The sequence below is a fragment of the Cnephaeus nilssonii genome (assembly GCF_951640355.1).
Source record: "Cnephaeus nilssonii genome assembly, chromosome: 12".
Lineage (NCBI taxonomy): Eukaryota > Metazoa > Chordata > Mammalia > Chiroptera > Vespertilionidae > Cnephaeus > Cnephaeus nilssonii.
Genome location: NC_137083.1, coordinates 40,276,179 through 40,302,279, shown reverse-complemented (window position 1 = coordinate 40,302,279; position 26,101 = coordinate 40,276,179). Strand labels below are relative to the sequence as shown.

The following is a 26,101-nucleotide window of genomic DNA, read 5'->3' as shown; positions in this document are numbered from 1 at the left end:
AGGGAAGGGCAGTTGGGGGGGACCCAGGCCTGCAGGGGAGGGCAGTTGGGGGGGACCAGGCCTGCAGGGGAGGGCAGTTAGGGGTGACCAGGCCTGCAGGGGAGGGCAGTTGGGAGGGATCAGGCCTGAAAGGGAGGGCAGTTGGGGGCAATCAAGCCTGCAGGGGAGGGCAGTTAGGGGTGACCAGACCGGCAGAGGAGAGAAGTTGGGGGAGACCGAGCCTGCAGGGAAAGGCAGTTGGGGGGGACCCAGGCCTGCAGGGGAGGGCAGTTGGGGGGGACCGGGCCTGCAGGGGAGGGCAGTTAGGGGTGACCAGGCCTGCAGGGGAGGGCAGTTAGGGGTGACCAGACCTGCAGGGGAGGGCAGTTAGGGGCAATCAGGCTGGCAGGGGAGCAGTTAGGCATCAATCAGGCTGGCAGGGGAGTGATTAGGGGGTGATCAGGCTGGCAGGCAGAAGTGGTTAGGGGCAATCAGGAAGGCAGGCAGGCGAGCAGTTGGGAGCCAGCAGTCCTGGATTGGAGAGGGTGCAGGCTGGGCTGAGGGACACGGACACACACACACACACACACACACACCCGGTGGTGCACGAATTTCGTGCACCTGGCCTCTAGTTTGTAATAAAAACAAAGTAAAACAAAAAATGAAAATAACTCAAAAGTCCATGAAACAGGAATAGTTCAATAAACTATCATTATTCAAAACCAGCTGTATTGATATCAGCATGTTTTAAGCCAAAATGAAAGTTGTAGCAATGTTATACTTCTAAATTCTGTTCCTAAAAATGAAAGAAACACTATTCCAAATAATAAACTAATGAATCCACATCTTTTCAAAGAACAAACATATTTAACTTCTTTAAACCAATAGGTTACCTATGTATTTTCCTATACAATTTAAATTTATTTTCCTCTAGTTTCCATATTTCCTACATTCTTATTCTATAATCTGTAAAAAAGAATATTTAAACATCTGTATCTGAAATTTTAAATTATATACAATCAACATTTAGCAGTAAGATATTTCCATCCGATTAAAAATATGCAGGCCAGTTATTTTCTCAACCATACTAATCCTTAGTATAGATCTTTTTCACCCACCTGACAAATTTTCCCTTTTTCGCCGTTGTAGTAGCACTGCTCTCTCTTTATCCAAACTCCTACATTTAAAATATTAGCATGATTATTATTTATCAAACTTTCATAAATTTAAATATAAAGCAGATTTGTTTTAAATGTGACAAACTTACAATTTCTCTAATGTTCTCACTGAAAATCCAACAGTATAAAATACATGTACTGCCCCTTGCCTCACATTAGATTTCATCTAGCATCATTAGCATTATATGCCCGTTTAGTGACTATAATTGCACTAAGAAAATCATTTTTTTTAATGTAGGAAACTAGTACATCTTTTTTAAAGAAATTTTAATTGAATATTTAAAGCAAAGAGTCTGAAAAAGAATGTTAACATGTGTAACAAAAGTTATAAATTTCTTAAAAGAAATGAATGACACTAAATTAGTCTATTTGCATTATCCCATTTGCCTAAAATTACTTCCACTTTTGAAATAATGAACACTAAACATTTAATTAAGTAAAATATAAACTTCCTTCAGCCTCCACTCATGAAGTACATTACATCATCAGTAGTAATTGTTTTACTTTATTTCCCCCTATATTTTACTGTCTAACTCAGTGGTCGGCAAACCGCGGCTCGCGAGCCACATGCGGCTCTTTGGCCCCTTGAATGTGGCTCGGAGTTAGAACCACTTCTTCAAAATAGACACGCCCAGGCCGAAAACCGACTTCTGTGCATGGGCCACGAAGTTTCAATCGCACGTGGTATTTTGTGGAAGAGCCACACTCAAGGGGCCAAAGAGCCGCATGTGGCTCTCGAGCCGCGGTTTGCCGACCACTGGTCTAACTTATTAGTCTAGAGGTCAAATAACACTAGATAGTATTTTGAAATGGGAGAATAAGGGCTCTAGACCGAAATGCCTACAACTTAGTAATAGACTTGCCTTAATGTCTACTAGAATATGCAACAATCCTATAGCACCAATGATAACTATCTTAATCATCACAGAATGATGGCAGTTACTGCTCAATTGACTGTTTTCCCTAAAGGTCAGTTTTTAATCAACTCTTATTAAAATAACAGTTAACAACAGCTACTTATCCCATAAAAAAATAGCCCTAGCCAGTTTGGCTCATATATGATAATTGCTTTGTGGTTATGGTTATTTTTAAAAATTATTTTATGTACGTATACATAAATACATATATCTTAAAATACATAAGTATACATATGAATAAAATAATATATCTTGGATTTACATTAAAATAGTATGTGAAGGGGAGAAGAAATAGATGGCAAAATAAATGAAAAAAGGTTATTAATAATTGTTGAAGCAGGGTGGTGGAAATATGTGGATTCAGTATACTATTTATTTTTATATAGGTTTGAAATGTCCTAATAAAAAGATTTTTTAAAAACATACAAAAGGACCAGTAGGTGTGGCTCGGCAGTTGAGGGTCAACCTATGAACCGGAGGTCATGGTTCGATTCCTGGTCAGGGCACATGCCTGGGTTACAACTAGATCCCCAGGAGGGACTTGCAGGAGGCAGCCAATCAATGATTCTCTCTCATCATTGATGTTTCTATCTGAAATCAATAAAAATTAATATATAAAAAAATACGAAAGAACAAAAAAGAAAAAAGAGAGAACTCATGGACATGGACAACAGTGTGGTAATTTCAGAGGGAGGATGGTAGGTGGAGGTGAAAGAAGATATAAGGGGGATAAGTGGTGATAGAAAAAAAAAAAGAAAAAAAAACCTACAAAGAGATATCACTTCACACCTGTTTGAATGGCTATTATCAATAAATCAACAAACTAGTGCTGGGGTGGATGTGGAAAAAAGGGAACCCTAGTGCACATACAATGACACACAAAAACACCCCAAAAAAGAAATGGGAGAAAAACACATTACTGCAAACCTACAAAATTCTGTAACTGAGGCAATGTCCTCCTAGTAACTCTTTAACAGAGTGCATTCCAGTGAAAAAACATGGCATTACATAGAAGATGCACTATTATTTCATGCATTATTAAAAAAGTAAAAATGCTACTAACTATAACATTATCAATAGATTCTTCCTGATTTTAGGATTGTCAGAATACAAAAACAAAAAAACAACCCATTTTTATTCATACATAAATTTCTACTAACTAAAGATTATCTCAGTAAAATTATGGGCAATCTTATTGGTATGCACAACTTACCGAGGCTGACAACGTTCACATAGATATGTGTCAGGAATATGCTGCCTATCAATCCCCATGCAGTCAATATGTTGCCAAACACTTAAAAAAAAAAAAAAAGCAAAAAGCAGAACATATAAAGTATTTTTAAAATCATCCTTAAATTAAGATTTGATATTCCATTTAACTATCACTTAAGTGCCTACTTTGCATTTAATATACTAAAAAGTGCTGTGAGGAATTCATAGAAATATGTCCTCAGGGAGATAAAACTTTGAGATGTAAAAACAAGAGGACAAATACATTATATATAATATAAATTTATAAAGCAAATAAAATTTTAAACTGCAAAACATATACATTATAAATATTATTAGAAATCACAAAGTAGAGAGGTCCACACTACTTGGAGTTAATGGGAAAAGCACCCTGGAAAACAATGAACTTGAATAGAACCTTGTTTAGGTCTTTAGGAAGAAAAGATTAGTTACTATAGCAATGTTTTCTTCAAGTAGGCAGATATGAGGAGCAATAGTCAGAAAGTGGTTAATATCTATGAAGAGGAATATTCATTTTGAAAGAAAAGACTAAACATGGATTAGTAATGTATAGTCAGATTATATAGGACTTGGAATGTCAGGATATGTGTAAATTTTTTCTAATGGCAACAGATAACAACTAGAGGTGCTATGGTGGTATAAACTGTTAATTCAAACAAGTAAAGAAATTGAAAGCAAAACAAAAACAAAAAAAACACACACACACAAATAAGAGGCTTTTCCAAAATTCCAGACCTGAGTTAAAGGAGGACAGAACTAGAATGATGGCAGAGAAGATGAAGTTAAAGAATCCAGAAAACATTCCATGAGGACAGAGATTAAACCGACTGTGTTCTCTATTTTTAATGGAATACATGGACCAGCTTGAGGCAAACTTTTCAATTTGTGACTTTAATTGGTCTAAAGTTGACATATTTGCCTATTTCTAAAAACAGTCATATCTTTATATAATAACTAGAGGCCCAGTGCATGAAAATTCGTGCACTCAGGGGGGGTCCCTAGGCCTGGCCTGAGATCAGGGCCTATCGGGACTTCCCTTCCCCGGGCTGCAGGCAGCTGGCCCCACCCCTGCCACTGCTTGCCATCTGTGCAGCACTGCCCCCTCCTCCCCTGCTACCGGTGGCTTCCCTCTGCAGGCGACAGGCTGGGGTGCAATGGCTTGGCTGGCCTGGGCCTCCCTTTCTTTGCTGGGGGGCAGGGCCAGCCCTGTGAAGGGCCGTCTGCCTACCTGATTGCCCCTAACCACTCGCCTACCTACCTGGTCGCCCCTAATTACTCGGCCTGCCTGCCTGATTGCTCCTAACAGCTTGCTTAGGGGTGGGGCCAGCCCGGTGAGGGGCTGTCTGCCTACATGATCACCCCTCACTGCTGGCCTGCCTACCTGATCTCCCCTAACCGCTGTTCTGCCTACCTGATCATCCCTAATCACTCTGCCTGCCTGCCTGATTGCCCCTATCTGCTTGCTTGGGGGCGGGGCCAGCACTGACTTCCAGTTGGTCAGCCTCAGGTCGTTATGACCCAGGGTTTTTATATATCAGGATTAGCTACTTCTAATATATAAAACTATGAAATTAACAACTATCGTACTGTTCTTCACTTAACCGAAAATCTTGAGACAAGAACTAGTAGAAGGTGGAAGGCAATGGAATATATGCCTATGTATATCAAAGATGTGGGGGCGGGGGGAGTAAAACAAAACAAAACAAAACAAAACAAAACAAAACAAAACAAATAAAACAAAACACAAAGGCATGCCTGGCCTGTGTGTCTCAGTGGTTGAGTATCGAGTTATGAAACAGGAGGTCATAGTTTGATTCCTGGTCAGGGCACATGCCCAGGTTGCGGACTCAATCCCCAGTGGGGGGCATGCAGGAGGCAGCCTATCAATGATTCTCTCTCATCATTGATGTTTATATCCCTCTTTCCCTCTCCCTTCCACTCTGAAATAAGATATATATATATTAAAAAGGCAGAGCACCCTAAAAGGAGGGTTAGAATAACAAATTAAGTTAAATTTGGGGGATAAGCAATGATGTCATGCAGAAAACAGAACTAGAAAATAAATAAATGATCAGAGCTCTAGATGTCAAATTTGAAAGAGATGAGAATGAGCAGTGAGTATATGAAAATATACAGAGGCAATAAAAAACAAGAATAAAAAAGAAATGCAGTACACTATAAGTTAAGCAGTAAAAAAATAGAATGATAAAAAAAAGATTCATAACAAAGACAGCAGTTGCTGAGAAGCAAATACCTTGAGTTAATACAAAAACTGTGAACTGTTCCTTCAAGATTTTGTAGATAGGTATAAATCCTAAGGACTATTTCATTATTTTCTAATAGGGATTATTCTATATTCTATATAGATCAATGTAATTAAATCAAAAGAAAAACACTGTTTAGATTATGCATTAAAATAAAAACACTGCAAATGGTATGTAATTTATCACAGACAAAATCAGCTAAAAGAAAGCTATTTTATATTATTGGTTAAAATATGAATTGAAAGATATTCTAATAAGTAGCTAATAAAAATAATGAGGATAACAAGTTATCATTAAGGTTATTTTTTAATTCTTTAAATTTGCCTCATGAATAAATTTACTGGAGTGATTGCTCATGGTACTGATATGTGTCACAGGTAATAAGAATTTATTTTTAAATTTGAAAACGTTTTTATTAATGTTTTTATGAGTATTAACTCAAGTATTAAAATTACAATTTTCCATAAAAATATCAAATTTCACATTCCACTTAAGACTACCTTTTTTCCCCTTTTGGCAAAGGTAAATCAACTTTTTGAAATATAACCCTAACTGCATGTTTATATAACAATAACATCCAAACCTTAATCACTTAATCTAATAAATGGTAACAATATTACAAAATAATGCAAAGTAATTTACATTTGGCTCTAGGATGCATATTTATACTCACACTGGACTATTTCAAATCAAATAACAAAGCTATGACATAAGCACCAGACCCAGGGAATTCTGTAAAACTATCAAGCTTTCTAACCCACTACAGTGCACTGCTTGAATACTTTGATTCCCACACTATGCAGGGGATGGACTCAGTAACTTTCAGGCTGAAATCCTACTGTTCCCTCTCCATCCTCCCCAACTCCCTCCCACCAGGAAAAAAAAGAAAGAAAGAAAGAAAGGAAAAAGAAAACAAAGCCCCACTTTCTGTCCCAATCACACCTTCTCTAGGGGAAGAGGCCTTTCTTGGTGGTTGAACCAGGGTTGGGGGAGGGGAGACTGTGGTTCTGGTTCAAGGAGACTCCAGAGTGCTGCAAGGTTCAAGTCAAAAGGAGGTGAGAGAGTCAGGTCAAACAAACATCAATCAAAATGTATAATTTCCCCCAAATTGGAAAAATCACAGTTGACTATACAGCACAAATAATTCCAAAAGAAATATACAGGACTCAATTCTCTCCTCATTTCTATCTTGTCTACTACTTTATGTTTTTATATTACTATTAAAAGAGTGACAAGAAAGATGTGATCCTATATGAATAATGATCAAAACTGATTGCCTAATACTCAATTAATAATGAGGAGTTCTGATCAACTTTAAGATAGATTTTCCCCATAGGGGCTTTTTTCTAGGAGCAAAACAGACTGCACTGATAATAGCAGAAGTCTCACTTTAAAACGCATTCATAATTCCCTCAAAAGTGACTTTATCTTTTCCAACATTAACAATCAAGGTAGCAACAGTCAACAAAAATAAACTAATGGTGTGAAATATTTTACCTGCATTTGTCACAACAGATCATGTATCCATCATCATGTGTAAAACCGCATATGCACCTGGTTACATCAGTACCATAACTTCCATCCTCAGATGTGCTGATTGTAGTAGCACTGGAAGTTTCATCAAAATTAGGAGTGGTAAATATGCCTACTTCATTTTTGCTAATAAGAACTGACGGAGGAGGTGAGGCCGGAGGTGTTGGAGGAGGTCGAGCACCATAATTATGGTCCTGGATTATTGAACACAAATACAGCACAACATAATTTCAATAATAATATGAACTAATAAGCAAGTTAAAATTCAATCCTTAATTTGAATATTCAAGAGATATGAAAATGGCCCATTTCTTTCTTAATATCTCTAAAACAATGACTTGGTGAAGCTAAATATTAAACCACAGTAGTGAGTGAAAATGTCAATCTACAACCTTGATCACCTTCACAATGATTTCCCTCAAACTCTACCCCCTCATCCCCCATATCAGAAGGTATCTTCACAGTCCTATTGGTTACATAGCTTCTTCACCTTCAAGATAAAATCAGGTGCAAGATGTGAGAACAGAAGTAAAAAGAACTCAGGAATGTAGAGGCTAAAGAATAACAAAACAACTAAAAAAGACATATTATCCCTATAAAGTATTAATAGAAGATTTTTCTAAAATTGGGTATTTTTTATTCTGTCCAAACAGTAAAAATCTTTCATAATTGTACCTCAATAATATCACAAATGTGTCCAGTTCTGCAACTGTTCTGATCTAAGCTCTGCCCCTTACTAGCTATGTAACACCGAATAAGTTAAATCAGATAAGCTTTCATTTTCTTAGCTATGAAACAGAGATGAAAATTACTCCTTATCTCATGAGGTTGTTTTTGAAGATTAAATTAGATATATGTAAAAATACCAGAGTCTGGCACATAAGTGCTCAATAAATAGTAAATATATAATTTACTATATAAATTATTATATAATTTAGAATTAACAGTAGATAGTACAATTTTACCTAGTCTTTTTTTTCCTATTTTTATTTTATTTTTTCCATCACCATTTATCCCTTCTATGCTCTCTTCCACCTCCACCCCCACAACCACCACACTGTTGTTGTCCATGTCCATGAGTTCTCTCTTTTTTTTTCTCAATCTTTTCACCACTCCCAACAGCCCCCCCTCCTCCACCCCACCAAGGCTGTCTGTCTGCTCTCTCTGAGTCTGTCTCTAGTTTGCTTGGTGGTTCAGTTTATTCATTAAATTACCATATGAGTGAAATCCTATGGTACTTTTCTTTCTCTGACTGGCTTATTTCACTTACATAATGTTCTCCATTATGCTAACAGTAGATAGTACAATTCTACCTATAGTCTTTTTATAAAGAAGGAATGTGCCCTAGCTGGTTTGGCTCAGTGGATAGAGCGTTGGCCCTTGGACTGAAGGGTCCCAGGTTCAAATCCGGGCAAGGGCACGTACCTCAGTTGCAGGCTCAATCCCCAGCCCTGGTCTGGGTGAGTCCGGGAGGCAATCAATCGATGTCTCTCTTTCACATCGATGCTTCTCTCTCTCTCTCTGTCTCTCCCCATCCCTTTACTCTCTCTAAAAATCGATGAAAAAATATCATCAGATTAACAAAACAAAAAGAAAAGAAAAAGAATGTATTTTAACACCAAGCTATTAATAGCATAAAATACAAAATAATAATAGTAATAATACTACTTCTAAAGAATTCCTCTTATAGAATTTTAACTCCTTGAATAAATATAGTTAGATCAATGAAATATTAAGCTATTAATTATGTCCCTAACTGTTTAGATAGTATAAAACAAGTATGCTTTTCAAGTATTCAGTTTTAAGTACAATGCCACACACATCTACTTTCAAGCTCTAGATATAATAGCCTTCAAAAAACACACACACACACACAACACACACACACAAATACCCTTCTAAAGAAATGCTTGACACTTACCGCATAGGGCAAACCAATGTAACTGTGTGAATGATGCGAGCTGCTGGTATATAACTGGTGGGGATAACTGTTGGATTTCTCAACTACCACAGGGCTAGCTTCTACGGATTCTGGTCTGGAGGGGAAAAAGTTGTATCAAAGAGAATTCCATTCATTTTTTTTTTTCCTTTTAAGCAATTTAAAATTATAAGCACTTAGTTTATTGGCTATACAAATAAAATGTCTTGTTGTAACTGAGAGTCATTATTTATTTTGCCATTGCCAATAAAATGTCTTTTTGAGTAGATAGACACCCTGTGGATAAGATATATCCTATCTAGATTCCATATCATAATAAAACTTTTGTTTAATTAAAAAAAATGGTCCTGTCTGCTGCTGTGGCTCAGTGGTTGGGCATCGACCTATGAACCAGGAGGTCATGGTTTGATTCCCAGTTAGGGCACATGCCTGAGTTGCGGATGTCCAGTGTGGGGGGAGGCAGGTGGTCAATGATTCTCTCTCATCATTGATGTTTCTGTCTCTCTCCCCCTCTCCCTTCCTCTCTGAAATCAATAAAAATATATATATTTTTAAAAATTACATAGAAGGAAGAAGTAGAGTTTTAGCAATTCCTGATCTACATTACTATTATTAATGCAACATGTAGGAATTATGGCCAGAGTAGAAAGATTAACTTTTTTATTTTTATTTTTTAAGCAGCAGAACATGCGAAGATTTATTTACAAGGAAAGGAAATCCACTCTGATGTAATGTGATTGGCAGCTTGGCAAGCTGAAGTGGAGCCATGTGACTCTTATTTGGGAGTTCAGAGGGTGACACCCCTGCCTACCGCCCTGGGCAGGAGCACAGCCCCCTCCTCAGGTCCCACACACACCTCCTCACACTGCCAGGCTGCCCGGGGTGCTGGGGGGCTGGTCAGACCACATCCTGGGGGTCCTGTCCCCCCTCCGTCATGTGGGCCTGTTTGCTGGTTTGGGTTTGTCATGTCTCCCATGTACCCTCCAGGTCCAGCGGCCTCTCCTAGCCCCTGTCTATCTGACACCCTAACAATCCTAATGTTAATCCTGAAAAGAAATCTTACAAATCTAGAGAGTGGTGATGTTGGCAAGGTCAACGCAGTGGAGAAATTTCCAGATTAACTCTTAAGGATTTAGATTAAACTCTGAATATATTTCTAATGAATACTGCCAAAACTTTTATATTTTGGAGTTAGAAATAAAAAATAAAGCTTTCAGTACAAGCATGTAAACAAATCACAAATACTTTGCATAACCTCATGATTCAAATTAAAGCTGCAGCACTGATAAACTGGCAATGTTAAAAAGGCAGAAATACTTTATCAGGATCCTCATTTCTTGATCATGGTATCTCCCCTGCCAGGTAAGTATAAGATCCTCATTTCTAATGACACTTCTTACTAAAAGTAATTTTTAAAAAATTAACAAATTGAGCATCGAGTTATGAACCAGGAGGTCACGGTTCGATTCTAACCAGGGCACATGCTTGGGTTTCGGGACCCATCCCCAGTGGGGGACATGCAGGAAGTAGCCGATCAATGATTCTCTCTCTCATCATTGATGTTTCTATTTCTCTCTCTCTCCCTCCCCCTCTGAAATCAATAAAAATATATATTAAAAAACACTTAATGTGTTGATGAATTGTTGGACAACAGATATACATAGAAGAGTTCTTAAAAAGCCCCATGATGATAGATATCCTCAAAGCTCTGCACTGCCAGAACACAATAAATCTGAAAACAATGTTGTGACCAATACCCAAAGTCAAACATCCTTTGATCCAGTAACACCGTCTTCGGAAATTTATCCCAAGAAAGTAATCCCACTATTAAAGACTCGCAGAATTGAGATGTTCATTGAAATACTATTCATAAAACTAGATATAAGAGCAGAAATCATTCAAATGTCCAATCAATAGAAAACAAATCTGAGCAAACCTACCATATGTTTACATATGTGTAACAGGTCAAGAGAAACTCATACTAATAAAAATCACTCTATTAAAGCCAAATAAGTTTCCCTCAAAACCTCCTGAAATATTATCACAAACCCTTAATAAATTTTTAATGACACAACTAGAGATAATATGCAATAATAATTTTTGTCAATAGTTGCTATAGTGCTCTATTTAGCCAATTTATGTATATTCACATAAATACTGACTTAGCATACTGGTATAACGTTTATCATCAAGTAAGAATCTGCAACCCCTAAGAGATAATGGATTTAGGCAAGAGATAACTATGTGAAAGGTTTGAAAGCTGATGAATAGGATAAGGTTGACAACAGCCTGTTGATCACTTATCACTACCAAGTTAGACAACCAAGTTTATTATGTGCCTCTGCTAATGCTATGCAATAGAAATTACAAAGTCCCACATAGAAAATACCATGCTAAAAAGAAAAATGAGAGAAAAGAGGGGGGGGGGTGGAATTTGAGGCTAATCACATCTCTAGTTCTAAATGCCAGGTAGAATATTACATGATATCAAATTCAGAATGTTGAAACTTCTAAAGGCCAAATGACCAGTTTCTTCAACAGGCTATATATATTGTAAGGGAAAACAAATTTAAAAGTTTGTCACAGATGAAAAGAGATTCAAGAGACATTTCAATCAAATACAATGTGTGGATCTTGTTTGGATCCCAATTTGAACACAATTACAAAAAGACATTTTTGAGACAAGTGAGGGAAAACTGAAGATGAACTGGTATTTAAGGGTATTTTATATTAAGGAAATATTCTTAATTGTTATAATATTGAGATAATAGTATTGTGGGTTTTTTTTAAAAAGCCCGTTAGTGATGTACATTGAAGAATATATAGGTAAAAAGATGTGAGGATTTGCTTTAAAATACTTTAAATAAAACTGTAGGATAGCCCTAACCGGTTTGGCTCAGTGGATAGAGCATTAGCCTGCGGATTGAAGGGTCCCAGGTTCGATTCCGGTCAAGGGCATGTACCTTGGTTGCGGGCACATCCCCAATAGGGGATGTGCAGGAGGCAGCTGATTGATGTTTCTCTCTCATGGATGTTTCTAACTCTCTATCCCTCTCCCTTCCTCTCTGTAAAAAATCAATAAAATATATTTAAAAAAACACCACAACAAACAAACAAACAAAAAAACCCTGCAGGATAGAAGAAACAAGGTTGGCAAAACTGTGAATAATTAGCTAAAGCTGAGTAATGGCCACTTGGGATAGATAATTATACTGTTCTCCCTAATGCTGTATGTAGTTTTGTATTTCTGTACTAAAAAATGTTTTTAAGTTCCCCAAGTTATTTTTAAATCTTACATTTAATATATTTTACACAATGGGTACCTGGAGGAATGGTATACTATCTCTTTTCCTCCCAACTCAGGAAGATGTCTTCAGCATTTCTATTTCTAAACATCTATTTGTGGAATCTCTCTTAACCCTTTAATTTCAACATGTTTCTCAAGGCTTAATTCAAAGTGCTCTTTAAGGAGCACTTTCCTGATTGCTTCAACTCATCATCTATAATAATCTATAATAATAAAGGCATAATATGCTAATTAGACTGGACATCCTTCCGGATGACCTTCCGGACAAAGCCGGGGCTGTGAGGGAAGCCCGGGTCCTGGGTGCCGGAGGGAAGCCGGTGCTGGCAGCCAGGGGAAGAAGGCCTCCTCTTGCAAGAATTTCGTGTATTGGGCCTCTAGTAATTTTATAAAGCCTACTAGAGGCCCGGTGCACGAAATTTGTGCACGGGGGTGTGTGTGTGTGGGGGTCCCTCAGCCCAGCCTGCACCCTCTCCAATCTGGGACCCCTCGAGGGATGTTCGACTGCCCGTTTACAGGGATCGGGCCCTGGGGGTGTGGCCAGCCTGGGTGAGGGGCTGAGGGCTGTTTGCAGGCTGGCCACACCCCCTTCAGGGTGGGTGTTCCCACTGGGGTGCCTGGCCAGTCTGGGTGAGGGCTGAGGCTGTTTGCAGGCTGGCCAAGCCCCCCAACGAGGACCCTCACCCCATGGGAGTGGCCAGCCTGGGTGAGGAGCTGGGGGCTCTTTTCAGGCTGGCCACGCCCCCCGGCAATCCAGGCTCCCAGCCCCTTTTTTTCTTTTCTTTTCTTTTCTTTTTCAGCACCTCCTTGAGCAGAGGCCAGGGCCAGCTGGAAGCAGATATCTGGGATTTATTTATCTTCTATAATTGAAACTTTGTAGCCTTGAGCAGAGGCCAGGGCAGGCGGGAAGCTTGGCTTCCTCCATCACCGAGGGCAACCCAAGCCTCCTACTCGCTCCAGCTCCATGGTGGCCACCATCTTAGTTGGGTTAATTTGCATACTCACTCCTGATTGGCTGGTGGGTATAGCAGAGTAATGGTTAATTTGCATGTTTCTCTTTTATTAGTGTAGATGGGTTCCTATAGCACTTATTTACTGTATTGTTGGGTTTTTTTAAATATTTTATTGCTTTTTTACAGAGAGGAAGGTAGAGGGATAGAGAGTTAGAAACATCGATGAGAGAAACATTGATCAGTTCCCTCCTGCACAGCCCCTACTGGGATATGCCTGCAACCAAGGTACATGCCCTTGACTGGAATCGAACCTGGGACCTTTCAGTCCGCAGGCCGATGCTCTATCCACTCAGCCAAACCAGTTAGGGTCTGTATTGTTAATGTAGTACTTTTTATGTAATATTTTTGTATGCTGCCCACCACCTTCTCACATGCATTTATTTTCTCTCCCAAACTCCATCAAAATTAACACGTTTTCTTCAGTAGAAAGAATACAGAATTGGGACTTACATGTCTAAGGCTGGCCATTCAATGGGTATTTCTTAATTTGAGTTTCTTATTTGTAAAGTGGAAATAAATATACCCATACTTCACCTTCTTTCCAGCAATATGAATGAAGCTCAAATGATACAAAGAATGTGAAAAAGAATTTTCTCAACTATTATGCATTATACAGATGTGTAACACTACTTATTTGTTCAGAAATACCCAAATGTAACTCTGACTATTCAGTCTGAAGTTGCTTTTAAATTATTTTAAAAACTTAACTCTACAATAATTCAAACTTCTAATAAAGTGGTTCTAAGCATTCTTGGCCCAGTAGCTCAGTTAGAGCATTGTCCCGATACATCAAGGATTCGGGTTCAATCCCCAGTCAGGGCACATACTAGACTCGACCAATGAATGTATGAATAAGTGAAACAACAAATCTCTCACTCTCCATTCCTCTCTCTCTCTCAACAAGTGGTTCCAAATATGAGTCTAGCTAGACATATTCTAAATAAATAAATTTGTAAGATGTCAAAACATTGTTAATATTTAAATCATTTAATTAAGCTATAAATATGTAATATGTACTAAACTTATAAAGTTTATTTATTTTTATTTTTTTAATATGTTTTTAATGATTTCAGAGAGAAAGGGAGAGGGAGAGAGATATAGAAACATCAATGATGAAAGAGAATCATCGATCGGCTGCCTCCTGCATGTCCCCTACTGGGGATTGAGCCCGCAACCTGGGCATGTGCCCTTGACTGGAATAGAAATGGGGACCCTTCAGTCCGCAGGCTGACGCTCCATCCACTGAGCCAAACCAGCCAGGGCAAGTTTGTTTGTTTAAGTATACACCCATAACTCCCAAAATTATGTTGAAATAGATGCCTTGAAATAAAATGGTTCCTTTGTAATTCTTTTGTAAAGCAGATTTTTTAAATATATTTTCTTAAAGTTGAGTACATACATACATCTGAATTTTTCACATACTAGAACAATAAACTTTACATCAAGAAATATAATCTGTCCCTGACCGGTTTGGCTAAGTGAATAAAGCGTTGGGCCGTGAACTGAAAGGTCCCGGGTTCGATTCCAGTCGAGGGCATGTACCTTGGTTGCAGGCTCGATCCCCAGTAGGGGGCGTGCAGGAGGCAGCTGATCGATGTTTCTCATCGATGTTTCTAACTCTCTATCCCTCTCCCTTCCTTTCTGTAAAAAGTCAATAAAAATAAAAATAAAAGAAATACAATCTGTAATCATAAACCTGCAATGTTGATATAATAATGTTTTTAAATTCTAGGTTGGTGATTCAGGACATTAAATTAATCAGGAAAATAAAATAAGTTTTATTGTTACACTGTACATTTATGTATCATTAACCTAACAGGTATACAGAGCAATATGCATACATCACTTTTCTATACATTACTTTCCTCTTTTATTGACATTATAAACTCCAGGAGACAAGGATCTATTACTGCAGAAAAGGTTATTTACTATAAGCAAAATAGAATATAGATAGAAAATGGTGTAACATAATGGGATTAATGTTCTAGTTTTAGTTCCAATTTCTGCTTAAACCAATCATAATTTCAATACAAAAACTAATAAGCAATGAATCACTGTCATTGGCAGAAGAAAAATTATAAATGCTTAAATAGTTTTTAAATTAACAATTTTAAAGTTTCTGATTTCAAAGATTTTTAAAAGGGCTATATAAAGATATATTTAGCCTTACGCATGTCAATGAAAAATCCACACAATTTTATGGAATACTTAATACTATATATATGTATGTAAGGTTTACATATATTAACAAGATCTGACACAATGCATTAGTTTCATTGTTCACACAGTCTAATAGCCAACATGTTGAACCAAAAAGTAGTATGTGAGCTCCTTGGAGAGAAGTGACTATTTTACTCAAAACCTCTGTAAAGGGCCCAGCTGGTGTGGCTCTTAGTGATTGAGTGTTGACCCATGCATCAAGAATCAAACCTGGTCAGGGCACATATCTGGGTTCGGGCTCAATCTCCAGTGAGGTCTATGCAGAAGGCAACCAATTGATGTTTCTCTCTCATCAATGTTCCTATCTAACTCTCTTCCTTCCTATCTCTCTAAAAATAAATAAAAACATATTTTAAAAAAAATCTTTGTAAAGGAACACAAAGTTCATCCCTACACTTTGTTTCCATCTATAAATGCCATTCACATAATTTGTCTCAGTTTTTTTGGTGGATTTAACTTACAGTCAAAGGAGTACACAAACTATAACTCAATAAATAGTTCTATGATAATGTTCACTACATGTTTAAGGTACCTTCTTAGATGCTGGAGAGAATAAAAAAACATATAAAACATATTCATATCCCTCGAAGAGATTCTGATCTTGGAAGGAACAGTAAGTTAGCAAAAAGAGACGGGTATACAAAAACCACCAACAGGATAATGCCATGAAAAAGGTATAGGTAAATGATTAACAAAACCCTTTCCTCTTGCCCTGGCCAGGTGGCTCAATTGATTGGAGCATCGTTCTGTGCACCAAAAGGCTTTGGGTTTGATCCCCAGTTGGGGCAGGTATGGGAGGCAACCATTCAATGTTTCTCTTTCACGTTGATGTTTCTCTCTCCCTTTCCTTCTCTCTAAAAATCAATCAAAACATATCCTCAAGTGAAAATTTAAAAAACAAAAAACCTTTCCTCTTCAGCATGAGACTTTTTAAAAAATATATTTTTTTAATTGATTTCAGAGAGGAAGAGAGAGGGAGGGAGGGAGGGAGGGAGGGGGAGGGGGAGGGGGAGGGGGGTGAGAGAGAGAGAGAGAGAGAGAGAGAGAATGAATGATGAGAAATAACCATTGATTGGCTGCCTGCTGCATGCCCCCTACTAGGGATTGAGACTGCAACCTGGGCATGTGCCCTTGACCAGAATCAAACCTGGGACCCTTCAGTCTACAGGCTGATGTTTTATCCACTGAACCAAACTGGCTAGGGTGAGACTTTGATAATTAGTTAACTTTCTACCTCTGTTCACTAAAAAAACCTGATAATGTAATTTGCTGTATTGCTAGGTACATTAATAAAAATAGCCCTTGATTGGTAAATTAATTGTAACTGGACTGGAAAAACTATAAATACTTGATGTAGATGCCACAGAACAGAACTTCCCCAAGATGCAGTAATTCCTAACTGGCACGTCCCTTGAAAGAACCTAGAAGTCTATGCTTATGGCAAGAAATATTGGCTACTGAGGGACATGAGACTTCAAAATCAGGAGACTCTCACACTAGTCCAATGTGGATCTTGTCTCCTTGTACCTGACTAGTCACCTTAGAAGCCAAAGAAAATAGTTCCTGGATGGCGGACTGTATTCCTACATGGTCTCACATAGAGAGCAACATCTGCTATTAATCTCTGACAAGTTGTGGCTCTTGTCCTACATACCATGTAGACTAGTGCCAAGTATGGTTTATGATAGTTTTGTAAGTCTGAAATGTTTGGTTGAATCTAGAAAGACCTCCTTGAAGGAGTTGAAAAAGGTCAGATTTTAGGATCTAGATTCTAGGGGGTTCAAGAGAAGGATACATCTAACTTGAGTAACAGGAAAGATAAGAAATAACATTATGAGGTTTTGTTAAAGGTGAGAATGCTTCTGAAAGATATATAGGACTTTGAATATTTGAATTTTATACCAGGAGTATCTTCTACTGAAAAAAAAATTAATTAAAAAACCAGTAATGATGGAGAAAGACAATATCCATGCATATGCAAAAAGACAGAAAAAAATGGCATGGGGAGTCTTCAAGAACCATAAGAAGTCAGTTAGACTTCAGGGTAGTGTTTATTTAGCTGTTTTTAAAAAAATTAAGTAATATACAAAACCCTATAATAGAGAGAAGGAGATTTTTCTTTGTAGATTTGGAAACATTATGTTAAAGTAGGACGTTAGGTGTTCTGTGTACCAAAACCATTGAATACAAATTCAAGAACTTGCACACAAATTACATGGCAGTATTCCATATGAAGTGACGGTTATCCAGGATGACTCTGAACATAAATGTTTTCTAGCTCAAAATTAAAATAGCAAAAATTTTTAACTTCCTATTACTCAGAGCCCTTTGGGGACTACATCATAGATCTCAGTTTGACTTGCACTGATTAAACCAACATAATAAAGAGCCTAATGTTTGCCAGGGACTATGAGATATAAAGACACTGTCTCTGTCTTTAAAAAACTTACAATTATACAGTTTTCATTCATTCCATAAACATTTGAGCACACATTAAGTAGAAGACACTAACATGCTGGAAATTAAAATATAAAGACGTGAAAGAAGTGGCTCTTCTCAAGAAAATTATGTATGGGGGGAAAAAAACAAGTATATCAATGATTATAGTAGTGCCATCAGAGGTAGGCACAGGGGCTCTTCATAATAGTCATATTTTTTTAAAAAAATTTATTTTTTAGAGAGAGAGGAAGGGAGAGGGAGAGAATAGAAACATCAATGAAAGAGAAACTATCAATCAAATGACTCCTGCACACACCTACTGAGGACTGATCAAGCCCACAACATGGGCATGTGCCCTCACCAGGAATCGAACCCCAACCTCTTGGTGCATGGGACCACACCCAACCAACTGAGCCACACCAGCTGGATAGTAGTCTCCCAGACTTCTTCCCCTTTCTCCATTTACAAACAAGTTACCTTTGCTCAGTTCTTTGCTCTACTGAAAAGCTTAGTACTCTGAATAGTTTCAAAGTGATCCTTATGAGTGTATGGTGGCCAGGGTACAAACTGGTTACCTTTGTACCTAAGAAGGGATTATTAAAATGTGCAACTTGCTATACAACTAATAATTTTGTAAATTTATCCTTAAGTTCCTTCCACTTGATCTTAGACAAAAGGCCAAGAACAATCCTTAAGTTCCTTTCATTATCAAGTATAGGACCAACCCACCTTGATGATTTATCTACATTAATTTTTATTAGGTATAGAACAGTGCCCATTAACCACTCTTAGATGCATCTGACACTGAGTTGCTTTCAATGATCATGTGGAAATGAAAAACTAAACTATTTTATTACTAAAAGAAGACTTAACTCTTGGTAATCTCTGAATCTATTAATTATACTACCAACAGGAAGCTCCCAATAATTCTTTGGCAACCTTCCTTCTTATAATGTTTGGTAAAGTTTAAAAAACTTTAAAAAACCTTACCAAACTAGTGTCATTTGCCAAATATGCTTCAAGTTATCTTTTCATCCACTGAATTTCTAGTTATTAAATGATAGGCCAAACTTCTTTGAATCTACTTTTCCCCTTAATAGACTATTCTGAATTTTGAAAGACATTTTATTTGATTGTTTTCTTTATAACAGAATCTTTTATTTGGCTCTTTAGCCACACAAAGCTTGAATCAGCTTCAAGTGCCTATTTTTCACATTACCATACCATATAGCACATTACCATAGAGCAGGGGTCCTCAAACTTTTTAAACAGGGGCCAGTTCACTGTCCCTCAGACCGTTGGAGGGCCAGACTATAGTTTAAAAAAAAACTATGAACAAATTCCTATGCACACTGCACATATCTTATTTTGAAGTAAAAAAACAAAACGGCAAAAACACCCGCATGTGGCCCGCGGGCCGTAGTTTGAGGATGCCTGCCATAGAGCTTCCAAAAAGGATCTTTACATAGACTCTAGAGTTGAGAAAACCATATTTTAAACTTACTTTTTAACTATATGATCTGGGAAATTTCATTTCAGATAAAGAGAGTGTGATTTAAAATATCCTAGTCAAAATATAATCACTTAAAAAAATACCACCACTTGTTTTTTTTATGAGAAAGCTGATTTTTAAAAAAATATTTTTTAAATTGATTATAGAGAAAGGAAGGGAAAGGGATAAAGAGATAGAAACCATCAATGAGATGGATCAGCTGCTTCCTGCATGCCCCCTACTGGGGATCGAGCCTGAAATCCGGGCATGTGTCCTGACCGGGAATCGAACCCCGTGACCTCTTGGTTCATGGTTCGATGCTCAGTCCACTGAGTCATACCAGTTGGGCATTAAACTTCTTATATTGAAGAATTTTATATCCCTCCTATTTCTACATTGTCCTAATGTAGTCTATCATGGTCAGTACATAGTCAGTTACTCAGATAACGTATGTTTAAGATTGAGAGGCATACACCACTTAGTAAACTAATGGAAGTGTATTGTGAACCACAGGGTTTGTCAATGAAGCAGATCAGATTCTGATTTTGACGGGCAGCCAACCAATGAAACAGACACACTTGCATAGTTGGAAATAGAGGATGACGATATAACTGATGTGTTCCAGCAGCAGATAGGAGTTGTCTACTAAAAAGAGAACCTGCTACTTTACTCCAGAACTCTGTTCTTCCAGACCAAGATATTCTCAATTAGAAAACTGCAATTTGATTCCACCACATTCTGACTACTACAGTATAGTGTTTTCAATTCTTTCATTTTTCCCTTTCTCTTGCCTTTATTGTACATAAAGTAACTGATGTAGGTGCACAAACATTTGCATTTTTGAAAACTAAATGGCCAATGGTATATTTTGATCTACATCTAATGGAGATGAATGGGGAAAAATACTTGTTCTGTAAATGAGTATTTAGTGGCATACTCATTCAGCTCTTATCTTTATATTCCAGGAAGATATTTTGCTCTTACTGGTTAACAACATAAAAATCCTTGCATACCTGTGTGATTGGAGAATTTTAATGTTTTTCTTTTTTTTAAAATCTTTATTGTTGAAAGTATTACATATGGCCCCCTTGTTCCCCCATTGACCCCTTCTAGTCCACCCTGACCCTGCTCCACAGACATTCACCACACACACTATTGTTTGTGTCCATAGATTATGCATATTTGCAAACAAGTTCTTTGGTTAATCTCTTACCACCCACCCACCCACACCTGCCTTCCCTCTGAGATTTGAGTCTGTAAAACCAAGGTCAATCTTATAACTTCTTTGTATACAGCTGTTATACGTAGGCCAATCTGTCTTTCAGTAGGGATTAAATTACTCTAAAAGAAATGAATCCTAGATAGTTTCCCCTTCAAGTCAAGCTTCTTATCCTATCTAATAAAAGAGTAATATGAAATTGACCATCACTCCAACACACAAGATGGCTGCCCCTATGTAGTCAAAGATCCTGCCCCCATGTGGACACAAGATGGCCACCACAAGATGGCCAGCAAGGGAGGGCAGTTGGGAGGGACCAGGCCTGCAAGGGAGGGCAGTTGTGGGTGATCAGGCCAGCAGGGGAGGGTAGTTGGGAGGGACCAGGTCTGCAAGGAAGGGTAGTTGGGGGCAATCAAGCCTGCAGGGGAGGGCAGTTAGGGGTGACCAGGCTAGCAGAGGAGGAAAGTTGGGGGCAAACAGGCTGGCAGGGGAGCAGTTAGACATCAATCAGGCTGGCAGGGGAGTGGTTAGGGGTGATCAGGCTGGCAGGCAGAAGTGGTTGGGGCAATCAGGAAGGCAGGCAGGCGAGCAGTTGGGAGCCAGCAGTCCTGGATTGTGAGAGGGATGTCTGACTGCCCACCGGGATCGGATTTAAACGGGCAGTCGAACATCCCTCGAGGGGTCCCAGATTGGAGAGGGTGCAGGCTGGGCTGAGGGACACACACACACACACACACACCGTGCACGAATTTCGTGCACCGGGACTCTAGTTGTTTAAATAAACTTCTTATTTAATAAACAAAAAAGAATGACACCTTAGGGTTTTGGCTTATGCAACTGGATAGAGATGGAGTTATTTAAAGAAAAAGATGAGCCTGGAGGAAAAAACAACAAAACAAATCCAGATATGGGGGAAAATCAAGCAAAAAAATAAGAGTGTGGCCAGTTAAGTGTAGTACTCAGAAAGCCAACAGTTAAATCTTTCTATTAGGAGAAAGTGGTTATTTACATCAAATTCTGAGAAATCTATATAAATTATAAAAGACTACCAATTACTATGACAACATGAGTATAGTGGTGTTGTGCAGCCTGATGTTGAGTGCAAACAACTCTTTCAGGGAGCTTGCTGATAAGAGGAACAGAGAAATGAAAGAATAAATAAAAGGGACAGGAGTTTTGTTTTAACATATTTATGTGATGGGAATGATCTAATATACAGAGAAACTGAAGATACTTCATCAGGCAAGAGTGAAGTATCAAGATCTTGAAAAGGTGAGAGGGGATGAGATCCAGAGGGCAAGTTTAAGAACAGGATTCCAAGAAAAAAGTGTTGTTTTCCATTTTACAAGAGGAAAAACAATATGAATATAAATACAAGATTTTAGATATGGAGTTGTGTCACCAGCACCTAAAAACAGTAGCTGGTATATAATAAGCCCTCAATAAATATTTCTAATAAGTAAGAAATTCTTATCAAGTTGTTGTTACAATTGTAGCTATTTTTAAAATTTGTTTTGTTGTTGTTAATCCTTACCTGAGGATATTTTTCCACTGATTTTTAGAGAAAGTGGAAGGGAGGAGAGAGAAACATCCATGTGATCCATTAGTTGCCTCCCGCACTGGGATCAAGCCTGCAACCAAGGTATGTGCTCTTGACCAGAATCGAACCCAGGACCCGTCACCCCGAGGGCTGATGCTTTATCCACTGAGCCAAACTGGCTAAGGCTGTTGCTATAATTTTAAAGCAAGTCATACCACTGAACTAGTAGTACTTGCTTTATTATGCCAATGAAATCAGAGAAAAATGGTATTCTTTATTAGAAGCTGTACCTCCTCAAGATTCACTCTCTCTAAACAAGAGGTCAGCAAACTAGGATCCCCGAGCCAAACCCAGCCTGTTGCCTAACTTTGTAAATAAAGTTTTAATGCAGTGGTTCTCAACCTTCCTAATGCCGTGACCCTTTAATACAGTTCCTCATGTTGTGGTGACCCCCAACCATAAAATTATTTTCGTTGCTACTTCATAACTATAATTTTGCTACTATTATGAATCTTAATGTAAATATCTACGTTTTCCGATGGTCTTAGGCGACCCTGCTAGCGGTTCTCAACCTGTGGATCACGACCCACAAGTTGAGAACTGCTGCTGTAGACCCTAAGACCATCGGAAAACACAGATATTTACATTACGATTCATTAACAGTAGCAAAATTATAGTTATGAAGTAGCAATGAAAATTATTTTATGGCCCTAACTGGTTTGGATCAGTGGATAGAGCGTGGGCCTGCAGACTCAAGGGTCCCAGGTTCGATTCCCGTCAAGGGCGTGTACCTTGGCTGCGGGCACATCTCCAGTAGGAGGTGTGCAGGAGGCAAATGATTGATGTTTCTCTCCCATCGATGTTTCTGACTCTCTATCTCTCTCCCTTTCTCTCTGTAAAAAATCAATAAAATATATTTTAAAAAATTTTAAAAAAGAAAATAATTTTATGGTTGGGGGTCACCACAACATGAGGAACTGTATTAAAGGGTCGCGGCATTAGGAAGGTTTAGAACCACTGTTTTAATGGAACACAGTCATGCCCATTCATTTGTACATACTGTCTGACTTTCCACTACAACAGAGCTGAGTAGCTGCAACAGAAACCATATTGTTCCAAGTCTTACATATTTACTCTGGAAACAGTAGTGATGACTGCACAACACTGATAGTACTTGACACTGAATTGTATACTTAAAAATAGTTAAACTGGTAAGTTTTATGTTATGTATATTTTACTACAATGAAAAGAAAAAGAAAACCACTAAAGCCAAATGTGGGAAGAGTCAATAGTATCAAATCCTGCTAAGAAAACAAGCAATATAAGGCCTGAAAACTATGCATTAACTCCAATGTGATAGCATGGTTAAAGTAAAAGCCAAATTATATGCAGCACATGGAAGAATAAAAGGAAGAACAATGAAAGAATTCAAACATCTGAATAGGTCTACAATTTAGACAGTGTCCAAGGAATTATAGGAAAGAGAGGCACAGATAATACTGACAAGGTCAAGATGTAATCCAAATTAGTCATTCTCAGGCCCTTCCTCTGATCCCTTGAGGTGATGTTGGGGGTCTGGAGAAGGTGATATGATGTTGCAAAGATTTGGTAAGTAGCGCAGGTAGAACAAAGATGTGGTAGGACTGCTTTGCATCTGGTCCCAAGGGAGTGTTCAGGGTATGGTTTCTTTTCCTCAGACTGGAAGTAGATTTGTTCTGGCCTAGAACAGGTGGTAGTATATCTGTTCCTGCTGGGTCTAGATCGGTATAGTGTGAGAGCAGTTTCTGAACCCCCAACAATGATGTCATGATGCTAGGGGTGGAGGGTCGGCTGCTAAGTCCTGCTTGGTGTAGGATAGAGTAGGACAGGAACTACTCAGGAAACAGAATCTTTGCTGCTCCAAAGTGATGTTCAGGCACTGCCCTTGAAGGTATTTTAAAGATCATGTTGTCCAACCTCCAGTTTTACAGACAAGGAGATAACTGATCTAAGTGTCACAAAATCTAGTTTCAAGCCCTAACTCTAATACTACTAACTCACTGTGTATCCTTGGGACCTGCCATATAAACCCTCTAAGTCACATGGTGTTATAATAGTAAAGAAAACACTAAAGCCCAGATCTCTTAAGTTGGTCTAGCACTTTTCCCACCAAATTGTCCCCATTATTTCTGTAAAATTGACTAGAGTGCTATTTATGCCTGTGGATTAGCGACTTGATGAGGTAAATAGCTTTACCTCATTTTTGTATTATAAAATGGTAGTATGTGTTACTTTATTAGAAAGTTACACAAAGCCTTTGAGTTCTGGTAATCCTGAAAATATGCCATTTAATTTTCATTACTTCACAAACTTAACAAATATGGAGAGCATTTTTGGTCATTAAAATTTTTATGCAATATTTCCATTCTTAAAAATGAAAATAAGCTATTTTCAAATGTGTTTTAATTCTAAATTACTGTCAAGAACTTAGAAGACAAAACAACTACCATTCTGTTTACAGTAATCTACATAATGTTGCCACGTTTTTCTGGACCACTTTACAAATTTTAAATCTTATTTGTTTATATCAAAACTGGAGGCCCGGTGCATGAAATTCGTGCATTCAGGGAGTCCCTCAGCCCAGCCTGCGCCCTACTGCAGTCCGGGAGCCCTCGGGGGATGTCTGACTGATGGCTTAGGCCCGCTCCCTGTGGGGAGCGGGCCTAAGCCATCAGGACATCCTTAGCGCTGCTGTGGAGGCGGGAGAAGCTCCCGCCACTGCCACTGTGCTCGCCAGTAGTGAGCCCGGCTCATGGCTTCTGGCTGAGCAGCACTTCCCCTGTGGGAGCGCACTGACCACCAAGGGGCAGCTCCTATGTTAAGCGTCTGCCCCCTGGTGGTCAGTGCACATCATAGCGACTGGTCATGCCGCCATTCGTTTGATTTGCATATTAGCCTTTTATTATATAGGAGGATATCCCATTTTCTTTAAAAAGCCATCAGAAATTATCATCCAAGCCATATTATACATTCTTAGTGCAGACATTTAAGTTAGGTGAACTGAATTTAAGATTTAAAAAAAGAGAAGTGCTAATCATTAAATTAAGAGTAGCATTTAGAGAAAAATAAATTTATAGAATAATTAAGCTCTGATACCTCAGAAATTGGACTTTTATAATTCGTTCTTCCTCATCAAAAACTTAATTTCTTCCCTGTAATAAACCTTCAAAATATAGTTGAATTTTAATAAGAAGTTTATACCAGTATTTTAGGTAAAACCTCTAATTTTACTTTTAATATTAAAACATTCAATAACACACACTTGGGTATCAGTAATGGCACATGGATAAACTGGCTCCCTAAATGTTATAATAATGGGTGTAAAAGGTCTCCATATGCTCCTTCAGATTTGTGATCAAAACTTTCCATTTCTTTCATCCTTGTTATGATCTATTATTTTTCAAAGACATAATAAAATTAGATACATTACAATAGTATACAAGAAAATTTTTTAAATGGAGAACGGGTTTTGTGTAACAATTGTCCTCATTTTATCACATGTGGTATTTTGCTTCATTTTACTCATCTTTAACAAAACCTGGCTCTTTTGACCTATGTGGCAGCATGGATCTAGACTAAGCAACCCTGGGTTCAAACCTAACTCTAGTTTTTATTAATTATGTAGTCTTAGGTAAATTTGTTAATCTCCTTGAGCTGCATTTCTTTTGTAAAATGGGAATCATGCCTGCCTGAATTTTTGCTGGGATGGTTAAGAGATAAGTGAAAGTGCTTCTGAATTAAGATAAGCAAATCAACACTTGAAGAGTAGCAGAA

The 26,101-nt window shown here is 38.2% G+C and overlaps 1 protein-coding gene across 4 annotated transcripts in view; it reads right to left on the bottom strand.

The window, feature by feature from the left end:
• KMT2E (lysine methyltransferase 2E (inactive)) overlaps positions 1 to 26,101 on the bottom strand; it is a 96,093-nt gene that overhangs the window by 37,998 nt on the left and 31,994 nt on the right. For 3 of the 4 annotated variants that reach the window (XM_079785839.1, XM_079785837.1, XM_079785838.1), the window contains 4 exons: positions 9,044 to 9,158; positions 7,087 to 7,316; positions 3,288 to 3,368; positions 1,098 to 1,156 (listed from right to left, as the gene is read on the bottom strand). In XM_079785839.1, the coding sequence (XP_079641965.1) occupies positions 1,098 to 1,156; positions 3,288 to 3,368; positions 7,087 to 7,316; positions 9,044 to 9,158 (485 nt within the window). Of the gene's footprint in view, positions 1 to 1,097; positions 1,157 to 3,287; positions 3,369 to 6,531; positions 6,621 to 7,086; positions 7,317 to 9,043; positions 9,159 to 26,101 lie in introns of those variants that run through there. The other variant, XM_079785840.1, reaches the window with a different exon arrangement.